Raw genomic sequence first — 21,824 nt, forward strand, 5'->3', positions numbered from 1 at the left:
CACATTGCGTGCAAATTTTGGCTGTTGTTGTTGCTGTGCTCGATGGTTGCGGGACTTGAAGATGTACCTGCGTTCCTGTTGTTGCCGTCTCTTGTTCAGGGTAGGCTTAGATTTATAAAAGCTCTGTTTATGTATTATTCAAACAGACTATGTATTTATTTCATTTCTGCTTTGTAAACTCTATTCTTAGAAGCTCATGATTTGTACTACCAGTTCTTGGGGAATGTACATGATTAAGATCTTTATTTAGTTAAATTGCTCCAATAATTGCTATCGGAATTGGAAATTGAAAGTTGGCTTACCTAGCAGGTTGGGTTAGGTACCATCATGACTAGTTGGATTTTGGGTCGTGACAAGGTGGTATCAGAGCCCTAGGTTTATAGGTTTTATAAGTCATGAGCAAGTGTCTAGTAGAGTCTTGCGGATCGGTATAATGACGTCAATACTTATCTTCGAGAGGCTACAGGGAATTTAGGATATATATTTCCCATCTTTCTTTCCTTATCGTGCGAGATTGATTCAGCTTGAGACATAACTCTTTGAATTCCTTCCACGTATTCGTATGCACACATGAGCGCTCAGTATCAACTGTGCATCGCCGGCTTGTGATTCTATGAACGAGGTTCGAGGTGTGTATTATGTGTTTTGGTGATGGGCCATTCTGGAGGACTTGAGGCCAAGGTTAGACCGCAGCTTAAGCTCGGCAGCTTCAGTTGTAACTCGTACAATTGGACTTAAATGTCCGGTAATGACCCTAATGTGGAATTTGTGGCTCGATGAGCGGTGGAATGGCGGTGTGATGGGTATGATGTAACCGCGGGATGTGTTAAGACGATTGGAATATGACGAGAAGTGTTTCCTTGAAATGTAAAGGAAAGGCCATTGGGTGCTTGATTTTCGATTTGATGTGACGAACAATCTCGAGTAATGAATGTTTTGAAGGTTCTTTCACATTGTTAAATTTTGGGACAGACCAAACTCTCATGTCTGGTTAATGAGTTTGGACTCAGATAGACTAAGTGATTACATAGTAATTGTGACTGCGAAAGGGTATAACAAGATACATGTTTGAGGCTAAGCAAGGGGTTATCCCCTGCGGAGTAATGAGAATCTTATTTCATTATCATATGAGTAGAAAGTTTCTTTTCTGCCGACGGGGTGTATGGGTGGAGATTTGAATCTGAATCTGGTTGAGAAAGTTGACTTGTGTGTTAAGAGGATGAATACGAGCTTAGCGGATGATTGGGGTATTTTTATGGTTGGCATTGTATGAACTTGGGAAGAAGTTTTGTTGGACTGTGTGATGACCCAAAGGTCATCTTATGTTTTAAAACTCGAATCTGTGCTCTTAAGCCTTAAAAATATTATTTTTACCCTCTTCGATTTGCGTACGCAGTCCGGACAGATTTCCGGAAAGCTTTTATGTTGAAAATTGTTGAAAATAAGAATTTGTACCTTAAAAGTTAATTTTAGTTGACTTCGGTCAACATTTTTGGTAAACAGACTCGGATATTTATTTTGACGGTCCTGGTGGGTCCGTATCGAATTATGGGACCTGGGCGTATGCCCGAAATCGAATTCAGAGGTCTCTAGCTCAAGTTATGAATTTTTGACGAAAATTAAAAGTCTGGAAATTATTTGTTTTTAAGAATTGATTGATGTTTGGCATTGTTAGTACCGGGTCCGTATTTTGATTCCGGATCCCGGTACAGGTTCATTATGATATTTAAGACTTGTCTGTAAAATTTGGTGAGAAACGGAGTTGATTTGACGTGATTCGGATCTTCGGTTGAGAAAATAGTAATTTTAAAGTGTTCTTGAGAATTTCATTTGATTTGGTGCTAAATTTAGAGTTCTAGGTGTTATTTTGGTGATTTGATCGAGTATGATGTTTTTAGACTTGTGTGCATGTTTGGTTTGGAGCCTCGAGGGCTCGGGTGAGTTTCAGATAGGCCACAGGATGTTTTGGACTTGGGAAAAATCTGGTTTTCTGCAGATTCTGGTGTCTGGCATATCCTTCTTCGCGTTCGCGAAGGTACTCTCGCGAACGCGAAGAGTAAACTGATGAGGCAGGGATTTCTTCTTCGCGAACGCGAAGGCTTGGTCGTGAACACGAAGCGATGGGGGAGTTACCCTTCGCGAACGCGACAAGCCCATCGTGAACGCGTAGTGTTAGGCACTGGGGAGGGGGAGTCAGTCTTTTCTTCATCGCGAATGCGAACACTATCTCGCGAACGCGAAGACCAGGGAAGGGTAGCCTATGCGAACGTGAGCACTGTCTCGCGAACGCGAAGGCTTGGCAGCCTATACTCTTCGCGAACGCGACAGTGCTCTCGCGAACGCGATGAACACTGTCGCCCAGCACTTAACAGAATCCAAACACGGGATTTAGCCAAAAATTCATTTTTCTCAAAAACCAAACGGTGTGAGGCGATTTTTCAAGAGTCATTTCTTCCCCAAAGTTTTGGTAAGTGATTCTAAACCATTTTCTTTCAATTACCCATTACATTTCTTGAATTTTCAACCTAAAATCTAGAGTTTTCATGGTAGAATTAGGGGTTAGGGTAGAAACTTGGGATTTTCGGAATTTGAGGATTTAGACCTCAATTTGAGGTCGGATTTCAAAACCAATTATATATTCGGGCTCGTGGGTGATTGGGTAAATAAATTTTGGTCTGAACCTCGGGTTTTGACCAAGCGGGCCCGAGGTCGATTTTTTGACTTTTTGGAGGAAAATTTAGGAAATTTAATTTATGCAATATAATTGATTCCTTTAGCAATATTTGATATTATTGAGTCATTTTTGAATAGATACGAGTGGTTTGGAGGTGAATTCCAAAGGAAAAGCTGTGATTGAGAATTAAGTGGCCTTCAGAGTAAGGTAAGTGTTGTGTCTAACCATGACTTGAGGGAATTAGGAACCTTAAATTATTTGCTAAGTAAAATTCATGTGAGCGGCGTATATGTGAGGTGACGAGTACTTATGCGCTGCCAATTTACCTATTTTTCCATGTTTCTTCCGTTTTCTTATATTGTTTCTTCCTATGCCTAATTGCTACATGTTTATACTAGTGTTGTTAAATTGATCGTCATTATCATGTTTACGGATTTTCTGTTGGTAATCGAGTATTTATTTAAAAGTGGAGATTTATATTGTGGAACCAAATGTTAAAGTAAGGTTTGTACTTGTTATTCTATTTCCCTGTTGTTATTTATGCATTGCATTATGGTAAGAGAGAGTGTTAATGCACGAAGGGTGATGTCGTGCCATGATATGAGAGTTAATGCACGAAGGGTGATGTCGTGCCATATTGTGAGTGTTAATGCACGAAGGGTGATGCCGTGCCATATTGTGAGTGTAAAAGCACGAAGGGTGATTGACAACTAGGGATTTTAGCCTATTATTTGCTCTCTTTTGCTTAGGTTTTGGGTTAAAAATGCTAAAGGTAGTCCCGAAAACTAACATAATGTGCTTGCTTGCAGGGTTTGGTCAAAATGAGGCAAAGAAGCCAAAATAAGCTCATGAAGGAGTCAAACTTGCACAAGCCAAAGGCTGAAACTAAACCGCGGACCGCGATGGAAAAGCGCGGCCGCGTAGGGTTCACCGCTGAGGCAGATAGTATTCCGCGGTTGGTGAGATAGAGGTTCAGAGAAGCTGCAATCCAGAAAAAACACCACCGCTGCCTGCGCCTACATTACGCGGCTGCGAAGTTATCAGACGCGGACGCGGTGGAAATTCCGCTGGGAGCGTGATAAAAGGTTCAGAGACTTGGCAAGTGAAACCTAACTGAAGAACGCGGTCCGCGAACATAATACGCGGCCGCGATTGAAGCTAACGCAAACGCGAATGTATTTACGCTGTCCGCGAAACCTAGTCCAGCCCAAGCCCAGTATTGAAGAAACACAGACCGCGCTTATTATTATGCGGCTGCGAAAGCTCAAGCGCAGACGCGGTCAGAATTACGCGTCCGCGAATACTCCGCAGGGGCATTTTTGTCCGAAAATTTTAGCTGTGTATAAATAGATCTTCTTGACATTTTTAGGTTAAGTTTTGTAGAGCGGAGCATGTGAACGACTGTTTTTCCCCTTTTGGGCAAATTTATAATAGATTTACCTTCAAACTTTAGATTTTCATCTTGTAGTTTAATATTATGGCTTATATTTCATCTTCACCTTTGATTTCTGCTGTATTCATGAGTAGCTAGACCCCATAGCTAGGGTGGTGACCCAATCCTAGTGTGGACATTTAATGGGTTTTGAAATTTATGGCTTAATTATTTATGGGTTAGTGATATTTAGCCTAATTCATGCTAAAATTGTAGAATTAGTGGTTGCAAACACTGATTCATGCCTTTATGACTCAGACTCTTTTTGAGAAAGAGAGACTAAGTCTAGGAAAATTAGGCTAACAAGGAATTGGGGTGAACTCAAGAGATTGATAGCCCCGATTAAAGGGTTAAACCTAGAGATAGTAATACCCGACTTGAGCCAATTTCATTTGGATTGTGCGAACACCCATTTGGGCTTGAGAAAGCCAAATCAGGCAAAGTCACTCAAACTACCGAGAGGTATAGAGTGAGCTCTTATGTGTGATGGTTATATCACGACCCCAATCGTAGCAAGCTTGTCCTAAATTCTTGACATCCATTAGATACTCACCTAGGCGGAAGTCACTACCCTAGTGCCTTTTAACACTTGAAAACTTTCACAAAAAATATTGTACTTAGCTTACACTTGGCATACAATAGAATAAAAATTAGAATAGAATCAATCACAACAATGTTTGTAAGTGTAATTAGAAACAACACGCACATCTAGATTAGTTAGATACCCGACTCCAAACCAAATTAACTCCCTGTGGAAATCGATCCCGACCTCATCGGGTAAAACTGCATCGACCACTCTTTGCTACTATATAGTGGTGTAGGTTTGGCCACGATCAGTGATGCCGTGCAATGATATGAGAGTTAATGCATGAAGGGTGATGTCGTGCAATTTCTATTATTTTTATAGTAAGATTGAGAGTAAAAGCACGAAGGGTGATGCCATGCATTTTTCCTTTACTGTATTCACTATTCCCATTGATTCATGGTATATTGACTGATTCGGTGATCATTCTGTTGTAGTTCTTTATCTTGTATTCCCCTCAGTATGTTCCCCTCCCGATATTTCCTGTTTAGTTCTTCATTTCTGTTATTTGTATATACATTGTTAAATTGTACAGGTTGATTTGTAGGTGCCTTGTCTTAGCCTCGTCACTACTTCGTCGAGGTTAGGCTCGACACTTACCAGTACATGGGGTCGGTTGTACTGATACTGCACTATGCATTTTCTGTGTAAATTTTGATATCGGCTTGGGTTGATCGAGATTTTGCTATTGGTCCGCTGTCTGGAGACTCAAGGTAGATCTGTCGGCGTTCACATACCTTGAAGTCCCCGTCTATCTTTTCTATTCTACTGTTTCTTTCATTCAGACAGTTGTATTTCTTTCAGACTATTATTTGCAGTAAATTCTAGAATGCTCGTGAATTGTGACTCCAGATCTGAATGGTAGTAATTAATACAGTTTTATGATATTTCGCACTTATTATATTTCATCTTAGTTAATTATTGTTAATTACTGAATGGGAATAAGGAATTGGTTTAATAATTCTCTAACGTTGGCTTGCCTAGCAAGTGAAATGTTATGCGCCATCATGGTCCCGTTAGTGGAAAATATCGGGTCGTGACAGACTGACTGTGGAATTATAGCAGTAAGAGAGTATTGGTATTGTGAGTTATGGAATGTTTTAATCTATGGCTTTGAGTCAAGTGGGGGAGTCTGCTATTGACAATTTGATTTCATGGTTAGGTGTTAAATTTTAATTTTGGTCTGAGGCATACTTGTGGGTTAGCTATGACTTGCAGAAGTTGAGATCGAGGATGACTCGAATAAGGAAATTCCTGGTTAAGGATTATATTGCACGTATGAGTATATGAAATTCGTGGGATGAGTGAGTTGTTATTGGTGAATGATGTAGCGCGCACGGAGTATGAATTTGATATGTGGTGTTAAAGTAGAGTTACTTCTTTAAGTATTGTGGTGCTAATGGAGCACGTGTCTTTTGGCCCATTTGGGTGGTGCAATTAGATTTGAGAAAAGTGGGTGACTCCAAGAAAATTCCAGTGGGTTTGAGAATTATATATAGCAATTGAAAATATTTCTGGACTTATGTATGGACAAAATCTGAGATTTGCGTTTGATAGTGCCTGGACTTGCGGAAATTTTATATGACTATGGATTCTACATTTTTATATAAGGAAGGTAATAAGAACAATTTCAAATTCACATAAGGTATTCTCAGAGTGAGTGTTATAGTTGTGGTATTTTTGAAGGGGCTTAAGAAGAATTCAATTGCTTATGGGTCGTAGGGCGTTGTGGTTCTATGCTAGATTTGTGGGGTGAGCTGTGGCTAAAGATCGTGGCGTTTTAGCAAGGAGAAGTATTAATCTGAAGACATATTTGGAAGAAACTCGGAGAAAATAAGACAAACGGGTAGTAGGTTAGATCAGTATGGTAATGGATATGATCGGTTCTTTTGGTGCTTATGATGTGGGGGTTTTCTACAGGTGCTTTGTGGCAATACACCTGGGCTTGGCGACCTGCGTGACTTGGTTGATTTAGAGAGATTCAACTCTGATGGCCTGATTATGTGCAAATGGATTCCAAAGCATTCTCGAGGTTTTCTACCACAGTTTGAGATGGGTATTTTCCTACCGGCCTGAGGAGCATGTTGAGTATTGTGATTTTATACCGGATGGGATCAAATGTAAGGCTTCTGGCTGATCAAATATGTATTTTACTTTTGACTCAGAATGATTATGAGGTTCTCGTATTTTTCAAATGATGGCATGATAGATGCGGTGTGTTGTGTGGGATTAAGGTTGGCGTGTGCAAGGTCATGGTTTAGCTTTGAAAGGGAGGTCATAAATTCTTAGAGGGCATGAACAGTTTTCGATGTTTAGATGAATGCTATAACTATTTGGTATTGCGTGATTAGAGTGTACATTTCAGAAGGCGCACTATGTTTTGAATTATAGATATCTCATAGGTATTGCGGTATTTTTCTGGTTGATCGACTGTTGATATTCAAATTTTGCCAAGTGGCACGGAAGAACTTTTAAAGTATTTCTCGTGGGATGCTCGTGTATAAGAGAGGTGTTAGGCATTCGGGCGGTGGAGATGAAATCAAATATGGTGATTCACGTGTTCTATGGATTTGGAGATTGGGAGTTTTCAGGAGCAGATTGTTTCATGTTTGTGGACTGTGAAGTTATGGCCGGAGCTAGCCAGATGATAAAATGTGTTATGATTAAGTCATTATGGATTTTTGGAGGGATTTTTATGTATTTGTGGGTAACCCGAGTTGATTTGGGGGTCCATAGGTAGGCCCGATTAAGATGTGTATTCTACACCAAGCCGGAATGGTTGGCTCCAAACTACTATTATTGAGGGATGTGTCATTCGGTTGATGTTGAACTTATTCGTGTTCTGAAATGATCTGTGAGTTAATCCTTTATGCTATGAGAAGTTGTGATTCATTGGTTATGTGCACAGATGGTGCGGTTTTATTTGAACTTAATAGCAGAATTTGAGTGTGATGAGTATTTGGGTATGCATGATCGATTGCGTAATGATTATGTTCTTTCAGGTTTTATGTGGCATTTTTGTCATTTTCCTCTTTGTGGTTATTGATTTTTGAGCGGGGTGGTTCGAGGTATATATTATGGACCAACGTTTGGATGGGGTCACGCACTACAACAGAGTTATGTTAAGGTATGAACCTTGTGTTAGGATCGGGTGATGGTTCTACGGTGTGTGATGAATTTTCAGCATTTCGTTGTGGTGGTACTTGTTAATCTGGCGGGGCAGTTCTCTCATTTGAGTCATTTTTTTTTATGACTGAGTACATTTGAATGGTTGCATATTGGTGCACGGATGGCACGTGTTGTGTCTCTGATTTATATTGGTGCGGTATGTCTGTGAAACAGTTATGTTTAGTAATATAAGGTCATTGGACCTGGAATGGGTACTATCAGGTTTAATTTCGGTATATTCGGGAGTATAATATTGAAAGTCGACTCAGAAAGTGATTATAGTTCTGGTTGGGGCAAGAGAGCTCCGTGACTTGTTGATCTGGTGAGTGGTCATGAAATTTCGCGTGTTTCTTTTGTTATCAACAGTGTACGAAGGTTTTGGGATGAGGTTTGGTTCGATATGGGTTTAATACTAGTATGTGGTTGGTTTTGGAGTAGTCACTGCGATCAGGAATGGTACTACGAGCATGCGAGTTGTGTAATATGTTGGTTGATTATATCCGTGGTTATAGTTATAGCTCGATGCAACTTGTTCGGACTTATACGGTGTGTAAATGTAAGATTTGTGTCTTGAAAGAAATTCTAAAGGTTGGAAATTAAACTCCAAGGTTTATGGACTAAGGTTAAATTAATGATTTTCAGTTGTATTGTGTAGTCAAGCCTATGTGGAATGGGGTGACGTGGGTTCACCCCCGGGTACGTGTGTGGTAAGATGGAACAATGATTTGATAGCTTGGAAACAACTCTTAGCATGTTCGAGGACGAACGTATGTTTAAGTGGGGGAGAATGTAATGACCCGACCGGTCGTTTTGAGTATTACAACCCCGTTTACTGCTCAAATTATACTTCACAGTTGTTGTGTGAATTGTCGGGGTAAATGGTTCGGGTCTGGTGAGGTTTTGGAATGAATTGGATCATTTAGTTCCAAGGTTTAAAGCTTAAGTTAAAATAGTGACCGGATATTGACTTATGTGTAAATGACCCCGTAATAGAGTTTTGATGATTCCAATAGCTCCGTACCGTGATTTTGGACTTAGGAGCGTATCCAAAAAATTATTTGGAGGTCCGTAGTGGAATTAGGCTTGAAATGCCGAAAGATGAATTTCTGGGAAGTTTGACCGGGGGGTTGAATTTTTGATATCGAGGTCGGAATCCGATTCTAGAAATTTGAATAGGTCCGTAATGTGAAATGTGACTTGTGTGCAAAATTTGAGGTCAATCGGACGTGATTTGATGTGTTTCGGCACAAGATATAGAATTTGAAGTTTCAAAGTTCAATGATTTTGAATTGAGGTGTGATTCGTCGTTTCAATGTTGTTATGTGTATTTTGAGGACTCGAATAGGTCCGTGTTATGTTATGGGACTTGTTGGTATGTTCGTACGGGGTCCCGAGTGACTCGGGTGAGTTTCGAATGAGGTTCGCAACATTTTGGAAGTTTTGGCTAAGGCTGGAATTTTTCTGTTGCTGGTGTCTTCGCACTTGCGGAAATGGGCTCGCAGGTGCGATGGTCACAGAAGCGACACTCAAGCCACATAAGCGAGGGAGTGCTGGCTGGGAAGGCATCGCAGAAGCGGAAGCCAGGGCACAGAAGCGCTTGCGCAGGGGCGGCCCAACGCGCGCAGAAGCGCGACCGCAGGTGCGGTCCTTGGCATAGCAGAAGCGATTATAGCTGGCCAAGCTGTTCTCGCAGAAATGAGATTTTTTCCCGCAGAAGCGAAGGTCGCAGGTGCGACCCCTTGTCCGCAGATGCGAAAATCGCTGTGGCAGAACCTTAAATTCGAGGGTTCGATATTTTCACCCATTTTTGAATTCTGGAACTCGGGTTGGGCGATTGTGGAGAGAAAATTTTCCACACAACTTGGGGTAAGTGTTCTTAACTCCCTTGTGATTATATTCCATGAATTAATCTTCATTTTTGGTGTAAGATTATTGAATCTTCAAGAGAAATAGAAGGAAATTTCTATAATGTCACAAAACGATTTTTCAAGTTTGATTACCGATTTGGAGTTGAATTTGAGTGAAATTAGTATGGTTGAACTTGTAATTGGATGGGTTCTCGTATTTTGTAAATTTCGTCGGATTTTGAGACGTGGGTCCCACAGGTGAGTTTTGGGGCGTAATTTTGGATTTTGTGAAAAATATTAGCATTTTGATATGGAATTAATTCCTATAAATTGTGTGGGCTGAATCAAATTAATTGTGGTAGATTTGAGCTGTTCGGGAGTTGATACACGCATAATGGGATTTCTGGAGCATTGTTTAGCTTGCTCGACATTGGATTCGGCTTGTTCGAGGTAAGTAACTCTTCTAATCTTGGAGTTGAGGGTATGAACCCTGAATATATGTATTTCGTGAATTGTTGGGAGGTGACGCACATGCTAGGTGACGGGCGTATGGGTGTGCACTATAGAAATTGTGACATAATTGTTTCTGTGAAATTTTATAGTTAAATGATCTTGGCGTTTTCCATGCGGTTTTATGAGTTAAGAAATTGAGATGAAAAACATATTAAAAATCATGTTGAGGCTATGTGCCAGTATTATTGGGACTCACGAAGGTCATATTGTTGTGAATTATTTGTTTTAAATTAAAAATTTATACTCAGTCATATTCATTTCATTGCATATCATAGCTCAGTCTCTGTTGTTATTTATTGATACATCATATCATTATTTTTGGGCTATTTCATGATATTATGAGCCCGAGATACTGGAGAGATTGATGACCGTGTGAGGACGAGTACCTGATTGTGAGGATTATTAGGTGGATCGGGGCTGCCCGCCTGCAACATTCTTTATATACTTTATTATTATAGCACGTGAGTTGTCCGTACAACACGTGAGTTGTCCGTGCAGATTATAGCGTTTGGGCTGAAGGAGCCCCTCCGGAGTCTGTACACACACCCCAGTGAGCGCAAGTACCTACTGAGTGCGAGTGCCGAGTGCTGAGTGATTGGGAGGCATGGGAGATGGTGAGGTATGCCCGAGGGCTGTTTACGAGTGATTGTGAGGTATGCCCGAGGGGTTGTTTACGAGTGATTGTGAGGTATGCCCGAGGGGCTGTACATGAGTGATTGTGAGGTATGACCGAGGGGTTGTTTATGATTTTATCATTGAGTTGCATCGCATTGGCATGCACACATAACATACAAGCATAGAGATGTATTTTTCCTCATGCTGTACTGCATTACATCATTCATGATTTTCACACATTTTTGACAGATGGGCATAGTGATGCATTTGTTTTTATACGGGTTATCTAGAAGAAAAAAAAATGAAACATCTCATTTATTATTGAAAAGTTTTTTGAAAAAAATTATTATTTTCAAACTTATTCATATTTTCGACAACTTCGGTAAACGATTTGGGTTTTCACTGATGTATTTGAAAGGAAGAACTATTATTTTTGAAATCATGATTTGGCCGAGCATTTTATCTCTGAGTTACTTCTGGTATTATTTACTTTATGTAGTTATGGATTGTTGTGGACTATTGGTTATGGACCCGACCTTGGTAGAAGCTCCTCACTACTTTTAACCTACGACTAGGTTTGTTACTTACTCAGTACATGGGATCGGTTGTACTGATACTACACTTCTGCACATTGCGTGCAGATGTTGCCTGATGTTGTTGCTGTGCTCGATGGTTGCGGGACTTGAAGATGTACCTGCGTTCCTGTTGTAGCTGCCTCTTGTTCAGGGTGGCCTTAGATTTATAAAAGCTCTGTTTATGCATTATTCAAACAGACTATGTATTTATTTTATTTCCGCTTTGTAAACTCTATTCTTAGAAGCTCATGATTTGTACTACCAGTTCTTGGGGAATATACATGATTAAGATCTTTATTTAGTTAAATTGCTCCAATAATTGCTATCGGAATTGAAAATTGAAAGTTGGTTTACCTAGCGGGTTGAGTTAGGTGCCATCACGACTAGTTGTATTTTGGGTCGTGACAAATACTAGTCCTACTTTAATATTTGGAATCAATTTTACTCTTTACGCTACAAAAATGAGCTACATTGGTCTTATTAATTAGTGATAAAAGCTTTCCAACACGTGAGTTTTTTACAAAAAAAATAAAATGGTCAACGTTGGACTTTATTCGGTCGTGCAACACTTATTGAATATAAAAAATAAAATTCATTTGACTCAATCGTTCAGATTTATTTATAAACTTTAAGAAATGGTTTAAATTCGCAAAATATAAATTGTTTTTTTTGAATTTGTGGACAAAAAATTTAAGAATATTTTAAGTTAGGTTATTTTTTTTATTGTTAAAGTATTACTGGGTAAATTATTTAACTGGTACATATGTTGATATAAGGTAGTAAATATCCGATGAGATAATTAATTTCGATGAACAATTGAGGTCTGTCCCATGAAGAGGCGCATATCTAGCGGGATTCCTGGGGGCACGTAAATCCAAGGCCCCTCCCTAGACCATGTTTATTAATACTATATTGTTGAAATATATATGTATGCATCCAAGCTCAAAATATTATATGATGCAATGATTATCGCAGGTACCTCTTTACGTGAGTTGAAAGTTCAAATCTTATGTTTATTTTGTTGTTTTTCTTTTCAATTTTTCCACCGATGGGATTGGCATGTGTGGAGTCATTTCTTGCATTCTAATTATTAAGTACTTTTTATCCTTTTCTTTCTTTTCTTGTTTGGTTTAATTTTTCAAAATTTCAATTCCGACACATTGAAATACATATTCTCGTGAGATTTTAGGTCTTCTTGGCCTTTTACAATATTGAATTTAAGAAAATATCTTTTTTAGATCTCTTATTTGTAAATGAAAGATCTCTTATGTATAAAAGTAAATCTCCCGTGTGTAAAAAAAAGAGGTAGGATCATAAAACTAAAAATAAATTTGTAAAAGGCCAAAAAACCAAGTGACCCTATTCTCCTTTTGTCTCCATAAAATTTTATATATTCACACCAAATGTGTATATTAAATTACAAGGAGTGGATCACATGGTGTAGCATATTGTCATGAAACTATAGCTTCAAAAGCGTAATGGTTGCAATAGTAAGAACCTAAAGGTTAAGCTCGTTAAATTTATATCATGATAGTGTACCAATCCTTTCGAAATTCTGGATCCCCTCGTCGGAGTAATGCGGTCACTAAACCTTCCAGCTTCAATTTTCTGTATCCTTTAATAAGTGTTGCTGCTTCCTGCACTAATGCAAGCTCTCGCTTTCTTTTTACTAGAATGCTTAATACCTTTAAGAGTTGCTATCGCATGAAGTTACTGTCTTTTCCCCTAAATTAGAATTATTACAGACCCGATTGACAGTTGTCCGAGACACTACAATTATGTATTTCCTTTTTCTCGTTGGTTTCAAATGAAGCATTCATGTGAGAAGCAAACAATGTCTAACACCTTTTTCCAGCTTAATTTCTCTGTCATTATGTCACTTTGGTATCTCACATCTAATTAATGAACGTTCAAAACAGGATAAATCAAAAAGGAAAGGAAGAGGCATGTTTTATAACAAAAGAAGAGCCAAAGCCAGCCGAATTAAACATCATGTTTCCGGTCTGGGGAGAATTCATGATTTAACTTTAAATAGGTCCATGATTTATATATCTAGGTTCTACTCTAAATATGATTAATCAGAGATAGAGTCGGATTCAAAATTTGAAGTTTATGAATTCCTACAGCGATATCAAACTAATAATTGAATTCACAGTCAAATAATTATAGATGTTTAATTTTTTTTAATGTATGTACAATGTATGAGAAAAAACTATTGGATTCCCCACGAACCCACATTATAGCCTCTAGATTCGCCACTTATTAGAGGTCCACCCCTAACAAGAGGCAAATCTAGCTTGTACGTTACGAGAACCAACCTAGTAACTTTTAGTCATATAATGTATATATATTAAAAATTCATTAAATACGTACAAATACTTAGCTGCAAACTCGATTATTATTACATATTAAGTTAAGGTTGTTGTCGGAAAGCCATAAGCTTTAAATCATCCTTCTGTGTCTCTGCCGGTAACACTATATATCCGACTCTGATTGTCAATATGTACCTTATCCTTTGGTGCGACAGTGACGATCACGTTTTCCAGTCTGTTGACAGGTTGGGAAAATTTTGTAACTCGAATTGAGAGAAGCCTTATATTTACTTTTACATTCAATTCACATGTATGCGTGATGTTAGCTAGCTAGCACTGCGTCTATTAATTGGCTGCTTTAATTTTTCTTTTTTTTGGTTGCCGTCGCCTTTGTCCATTCAAGTATTATAGCTTGAATAAACACTTTAAAAAATTTCTTTGACTTCCTTTTCTTTTACTTTGCATGCGCCATTGACTAGATTTAAGATTTTCACGTATATTCCTATGTAATACTTATACTTTTGGGAAGAAGTAGATCTTCCCAAAAGTACTAGATCTTGTCTGTTGGATTGCTAAAAATTTCAACTAGTGATTTCAAACATGTTTATGTTTATGCTTATGAAAAGTACTGATAAAATCTTGTTTTGATATCAATAGGTTTCACATATTGATTGAGCAAGGTTCAACTAACCTAGATTTGTTGATGGATACTCCCTCTACATTATTCCCTTCCTAAGACTCAAATAAACTTTGACTAGAATTTTTAAATATATTTTTTCGTCATTTTATATTAGAAAATAAATTTGAATTTAAATAGTGAACTGATTTAGCTTCAAAAAATTAATCAAATTGACTCGTGACATGTATACTTTAGTTTATCTCATGATATGTGCTTGTAGTATACTAACAGCCAAAAATTTAATAATTGTTCAGGACAGACCTTTTGATAAATGTGCATCGATTCACACCCTTACATAATTTCTTTTAGTACAGAGATTAGGCCGTAATAGTGAAATTTAAAACGTATGTGCATTAGCTTGTTTTGATTGGCACTATATATTATTAAATCGCTTACTCCAATACTAGGGGAGATTATACCACTTGAGTTCTATGCTTTTAATTTGAATCTTTCGAATTCGTATTCAGTTGTGTGGGTGATAATGTTAATCCACTTCTTAAATGCTAACTGAATACGTGTTTGATGATGACCCTTTTTTTGTGGAAAATTGCCGGAGAAACCCAAAGCTGCTATCCTTCGGGTGCACTGGGTAACTTGTTCATTGCACAATAGCTCGCAAACCACACATGAAATATATAAACTGCACTAGGCAAGCCTCGTGCGACGAGCTCTGACTGAAAAGGATGCTGGTGAGAGGAATCGATCACAAGTCTCCCATGTAAAAAATCACTCATCCAACCAACTCAGTCAACCTTTGCAGTAAAGGAATATAAGTTTTTGATCTTGTTCTCAACCAATAGCAAAATAAAAAGAATGTGTTTATTTCTACTTGAAAACATCCTGATAATTTTTCCATGCACTAAGAAAGAAGAAAGAAAGATATACTACTACATAATAGTACTAGTGCTATCTAATTAAAACCAAATGAGAATTAAACTATAAAAGTTACTACTTTCCTTTGCCCATCCAAATACTTTTCCTAACCTTATTACCACCATTTGAAGGTTCTCCTTTTGCAGCAAAAACAGACTCTTCTTCCTTGACTTCATTCTTGGAACCACTTTTCACTGAATTATTGGCTTTGTGGAATTTCATTGGATCGTTGTTGTTCAAGCTGCAAACTTTGTGATCCTTACCCTTTTCCTTTGGATTCTTGTAATGAACCATATTGGCTAGACCAGCACTCTTTCCATTTTTAGTAATATACTGCCTATGACTTGGGCCTGAAGAAGCATCAGAATCCATTGAATCATCAGTGTCACCATCTTCTTTGTCGTCGCTATTAATGGCTTCTTTATTATTGTCTTCTAATTCATCAAAATCCTCATTTTCCAGCTCATCTTCAACCTCACCATTTGAAGGAGAGCCAATATACATTGTCCAACCTGATTCACTGCTATTACATTCTTCTGCTTCTCCAAATAATTTGGAAGAGTCCATTTCCAGTGCCAAAAGCAGAACACTCAAAAGTGAATAAAAAGGATGATAAAATACAAGAATTAAGAGTACTGCATTTAGATGAACTAAAAGACAGAAGAGTGGAGTTGGTATTGCTGAAAAAGGCAAAGGAATGTAGATGAAAAACACCTGTTAATAACATATGCTTTTTATCTGCACAGACCAATACAGCTCTCCCTCACACAGAAAGAACGTGCCTAATCTTATACTACTACTTTTGAAAGCAACCCAAACCCCTGTATTTATTTTTGTTCTCCCTTTTTTTTCAATAGCTGGAATTAAATTTTTACCTCATGGATACATGTACATAGCCATTATTTCCCCCTGACTTTATATCACCAAAGGGACAGGAAGAAGCTGTCAAATTTGATAGAGATACATGTCTTATAAAAGGCACGAGACAATAGTGTCATGAGATGGATGATATCCTTCCACTTTTAACTAGAGGTTTGCGCCTCGAGCCTTGAAAATAGAGAACGTAATATGATAGAGATACATGTCTTATAAAAGGCACGAGACAATAGAGTGTCATGAGATAGATGAGATCCTTCCACTTTTAATCGGACGTTTGGGCCTCGAACCCCGAAAATAGAGAAGGCTCTCTTTGGTGGACCACACTGTGCGAATTCAAATTAATCCAATTAGTAGGTTTTGGATACAATGCATAAAGGAAAAAGAAGGCAGGAAACTTCCCTTCGAATAAATGTGAAAGGACAGAATTGGGGCTGCTCTCACTTAGGGTCATAAGGTTTAACTGGTGAAGAGAAGATAAAAATATTTATTGCTTAGAATTCTGAACATGATTCATTAATAGGAAGCTGTAATACTTTGAATGCAAAATACAGAGGAGGTGCACAGCCTATGTGCTAGTGAGAATAATGTATGTATAGTGTATAGCCCTTTGTTCTTAAATTAGGGGATAAATGAACTTCCTGAAAACCGTCATTTATTTTTCACTGCCTGATTTTGTAAGTCATGTCAAATAAAACAAACGGCATGCGAGTAAATGAAAAATGCAGCTTTTCTTCTGTGAAATTGGAAGAAGTCAACTGGAGTTTTCTTCTATTAATAGTAGTCTTTTCAACAAGCAGTGTAGATTTGTACCAAGAGGGCAAATAGAAGTTTTAATTAACATCTTTTTAGTCTCTCTTCCTTATAATCATTTATAGAATCTGAGGCAAAAACAATTTTTTTTTTTTTTTTTTTTTGTCAAAAGTGCTTTTTTTTTTCCTCTAAAATTAAGGTGTTTGGCCAAACTTTTAAAAGGAAAAAAAGTGATTTTGAAGAAAAGCAGAAATAGTTTTGGAGAAGCAGAAAAAATAGTTTCTCTCCAAAAATACTTTTTTGAAAAATACTTTTGAGAAAAATACTTTTGAGAAAAATACATTTAAAACCAGTTTTTTAAAGCTTGGCCAAACACTAATTACTGCTCAGAAGTGCTTTTTAAATTAATTAGCCAAACACAAACTGTTTCTCGCCAAAAGTACTTTTGAGAAAAAGTACTTCTCAAGATAAGCTGATTTTTGCAACTTGGTCAAACGGGATATTAGTATCCAGATCTCACTGATTCAACTAATCTTGATTTACATCGCGTACTAAAAGGGAGAGCACACTATCAGGAGTTTCTCCATTGTCAAGACTGTTAGTGGCAGAGCCACCTTATAGTAAGGGGTATCAACTGACGCCCCTTCACGATAAAAATACAATGTGTAAGTAGGTAAAAAAAAATTATACGCATATACATTATATGTTGACTCTCCTTGATTTTTTTGTACGTTTACTTTTATATATTTTGACACTTGCTCTGTGTGGTTAATCAACTTCTTTCGCTCTTTATTATTTCTATTCTCTTTGGTCTTTTCATCTGTTATTTTCCCAAAGCCCTGTTGGTGCATCACAATTGTGCTTTCTAAAACCTTTTTACTTTTCCTTTATATAATACAAGTATTACATGTTAGTGATGATCTTTTTCCAGTTGTGGCAATCTTGGATGATGATCTGGCAAAATGGTTAGATCTAGAACTTGAAAATATTTGTAATTATGAATTTTTTGTTGCTATTCATGTTACGTGGGGAAGATCTAGTTTCTTGGCTCTTTTGAGGGGTCATTTTTTCTTGATATTAAGGGAAGGAACAAAAGGAACTTAAGATTCACAACAATGTGGGGATGGGACATACCTTGCCTCTAATTCCCTTTTTAGTTGTTTCTCACTTGTAAATCCTAGACAATGGTTTATAATAAGGAAATGACAGACAATTGTGACCCATGTTTTATTCTTGTTTCTTGTCCTTTTAGGTGATCATGTCTTAAATTGCACTTTTCTTGGGCTCCATGTGATTTAAGCAAAAATATCCAGCAAATTCTTTTTGACAATAAGACAAAATATCCCATGGCTGGAAAGTTTTCAATCTAACCAGGCCAGTTCACTTTTTTGCCCTTTGTATTTAAATGTAGTGTGAAGTATAATAGGCATGTGGGAACAATAAGATAATGTTAGGTAAGTGTTCAAGTCAAACTTAGATATGACAAATCTCTGTCTTCCCCATTTCAAATGTAGGAATATGTATAAAATTGCTAATATACTTTTTCTCATGCTATTATCAGAACAGTACATAATTCTATTGTGTACTGTTTTTAAGTTCCTCCTATGTAACTTAAAAAAGTTCAGTGAACGGTTTTATGTGATTAGATATATTATGAAGTTGCTGCTTTTTTCTTATGGAACTTTCCCTCCATAGGTATTAGTTAATATTGTCATCACATGCAATTTATACACCTTTATTTTAACTCGGTTGAAGGGAGTCTTAGAGCAAAGATAAAGTTCTCTTCGTGTGATTTATAGGTCACGGGTTCGAACCGTGAAAGCAGCCGCTAATGCTTCATTAGGTTAGGTTGTCTACATCACACCCCTTGGATGCGTCCCTTCCTCGAATCCAGCGTGAATGCGGGATACTTTGTGAACCGGACTGTCCTCTTTATTTTAACTTAGTTGGATACTATTTGGATGGTAGTCCCTTCTATGTATATATTATGGCTCAAGGTTGTCATACCTATATATATCAACAGATACAAGTGGTTGGTACATCAGTTGAATAGGTGTGTGACGAGTGCAAAACACACACTTAAATTATGCTCGCTAATCGAATATAGTATAGTATAATATCGTATTCACAAGGATTGGATTTAAACAGTATTCTCGTAGTTTCTAGCTTGATTGCTATCCAAGATGATCAACAATTGAGATTTATATGATTTCTAACTAAAATTAACTAAGAGTCTAAAGCTATTGACTAATGACAATCGAAACAAGGAATAAGCAAAGAAAGTTATCAGTGGAAGAAAAATAGGGTATTGATGGGATATGTGCAAGATAATTATTTGGGATCTAGCTCTAGATAATTCACTTCTAACGTTCAAGTGAGTCTCTCGAATCCACTTGATTATTAGTTCAAATGTTTAGTAGAAACTCCTCTCTCGATTAAGTCTCAACCTCGCAAGATGAACCAATTTAAGCTCAGTAAAGATATGCAAGAATGCGTAATGGATTAGTCTTTGGGAGAACCTCTCTCGATTATCCTCCTAACTAGGTTTAATCAACGATTCAACTAGCCTCTTTTGATTACTAAGAAGAATTAATGAACTCAACCAATAATATAATACAAAGATATAACAAGTTATGCCTCTCTCGGTTACATGAACAAGTGAATATAGATGCAATAATTAAATAATCCAAAAACGATTCAATACATAAAACTAGAGTTATAATCCACAAACAATCATCAATACACCAAATCCATCAAACCCTAAAAGGAACTACTGCATAAATCTGGAGCAATTCATTACAAATAAAGTTAAAGTCGAGGAAAACATAAATTCAATTTAAACTCGAGTCTTGAGTGAGGAAGGAATGATGAAATCCTTGTGCCCGTATTCTTCCCACTCCTCCTTAGTCTCCTTAGGTCGAACATGTGTCAAAAATTCCAGAAAATAATGTCTTTCCATATATTTATACCAAGTAGGGTCGGGCCCAGATAAAAATACATTTTCCTAGCCGAAATAGAATATTTACTCTGTAAAAATTACACAGGCGCGCCGCATGGGGCGACGTGCCATGCAGGACATTAGTGGAGAAATCCAGAGAGCTCAACAATTCAACAGGCAGAAAAAATTCACTGCTGCATCGCACTATGCCTCGCACCCTGCGTCGCACTAGTGCAAATTTCTCAGAGTACAACTCAAATCTTGCGTTTTGACGTTCAGACTTGGTCCTCGACCCCCAAACACGATCTCGACTTAATCCCTTGGGCTTTTACTTAGACTTCAAAGCTCCAAATAGCTCGAATTAGCTCCACAACATCTATATCACTCGGAATCACTCCTACAAGGCATAAAACACACAATAAGTGCAAAACACTACCAATTAAAGCTCAAAACAAGTGAAGTGCAGTGAATTAGAGTGTAATAAGCGACTAAAATACGGGATTATAGCCTACCATCAACACCCCATACTTAAACCATTGCTCGTCCTCGAGCAATCAAACTATACTTCATATAGAACATGACATGTTTCAACAACTCTCATAATTCATCACACAAAGAATAATTAAAACAAATTAAGTACAATACCGTAACATCCTAGCCTCAAAATTTGACTCAAAAGCACCATGCATGATTTATAACTAGCTCACTTACTCTAACACAGAAGTCAATGGCATTACCTTTCCTTCATGAATTAAGTGCCCTTACATAACAATAGAGAGTAGTTCCACACGTAAGAGAATTTAAGAACAACTAGGAATCAAGATAGAAAAAATTCACTCACTCTCAGAAACAACATTCATGTGCCACAAAAGACGTACTATAGGCTTGCCCGTAGTGTACTACTCTACTAATTGAGCTCATTCAGTTAAAGATCAAGTAGGACTTTATTTGGTTGTAATGTAGGCTACAGGATAGGCAGGATACATTAGGCTATAAGAATGACTACACCTCCCTAAGCATTTTAATACATAATTACCCGTTCAAAACCCCACACTTATGTCAAACCATAAGTCCACCTTCACATCAATATACATTAACTACTTATTTCTTTAAGCACAATTACATTAAGAGTTACCACTATCAAGGAATATTTTTCACAACAATACAACTATTTTCTTTTTCTTTTCTTATTCAATTCAAGTGGCTCTTACTTTTTTAAATCAATGCACCTTTCTCCTTATTTCATTAGTTCTACTCAAAAGCCAAATTAACCACCCCACACTTCAAATTTTATAAAGTTCATATCAAATTCAAGTGCTCACGAGAGGTACAAGGTTCAAATAGATGGTCAATTCGAACAAATAGGTAAGGCTTGTAATGTGGTTGCCAAAGAAACAAGATTACAGGCTCAAAGGGATTAACTAAGATACATAATAATTAGGTGGGTAAAATCATATAACTAGCTCAACAAAGAAACGCCTATACCACTTTCAAGACTGAATAAAACTACTATTTCGCTTTGCAAACACACATGGCAAGTTATAGACATCAAATGCAATGCACAGAATAACACAAAACCTCATACTCACATGGCACATAACTCATCCAGGATCGGAATCATCAAGACACTCTAGTCAAAACAGTTAAGCAAAGTTAAGATCATACAATTTAAGGTACTTATACAAGAGTCAAAAACCGAGCCTAAGCGTTACAACTAAAGCACTCACTATTCTCAAGGTATAATAGAGTCAAGAGATATTGCCTTCCATTCAAATCGTAGCACAAGGTTTCCTACTCCTAACAAAAATAAAAACTAACTACACCCGGTTCAAACAAAACCCTTGAAAAAGAACCACGACACAAAGAAAAACCAAGGGAGAATTAATACACTACCTAACAAAAAAAATCTTTTTATCTTTTTCCTTCAACTTCAATCCCTCAAGAAACCTGTCGATGATATCCATCATAGGGAAAAATCGAAAATTT

The 21,824-nt window shown here is 37.5% G+C and overlaps 1 protein-coding gene across 1 annotated transcript; it reads right to left on the reverse strand.

Moving 5' to 3' along the window:
* Positions 1–15,221: 15,221 nt before the first annotated feature.
* LOC107793506 (uncharacterized) lies at positions 15,222–16,505 on the reverse strand. Its single transcript, XM_016615873.2, has one exon. The coding sequence runs from the start codon at positions 15,836–15,838 to the stop codon at positions 15,347–15,349; it is 492 nt and encodes a 163-aa protein (XP_016471359.2). The 5' UTR covers positions 15,839–16,505; the 3' UTR covers positions 15,222–15,346.
* Between the last annotated feature and the right edge of the window lie 5,319 nt (positions 16,506–21,824).

This window comes from Nicotiana tabacum, chromosome 22 (genome assembly GCF_000715075.1).
Source record: "Nicotiana tabacum cultivar K326 chromosome 22, ASM71507v2, whole genome shotgun sequence".
NCBI classification, from domain to species: Eukaryota; Viridiplantae; Streptophyta; class Magnoliopsida; order Solanales; family Solanaceae; genus Nicotiana; species Nicotiana tabacum.

Excerpts from the sequence above, each read along its gene's own strand:
- LOC107793506 (XM_016615873.2), bottom strand. The coding sequence starts at position 15,838 with ATGGACTCTTCCAAATTATTTGGAGAAGCAGAAGAATGTAATAGCAGT.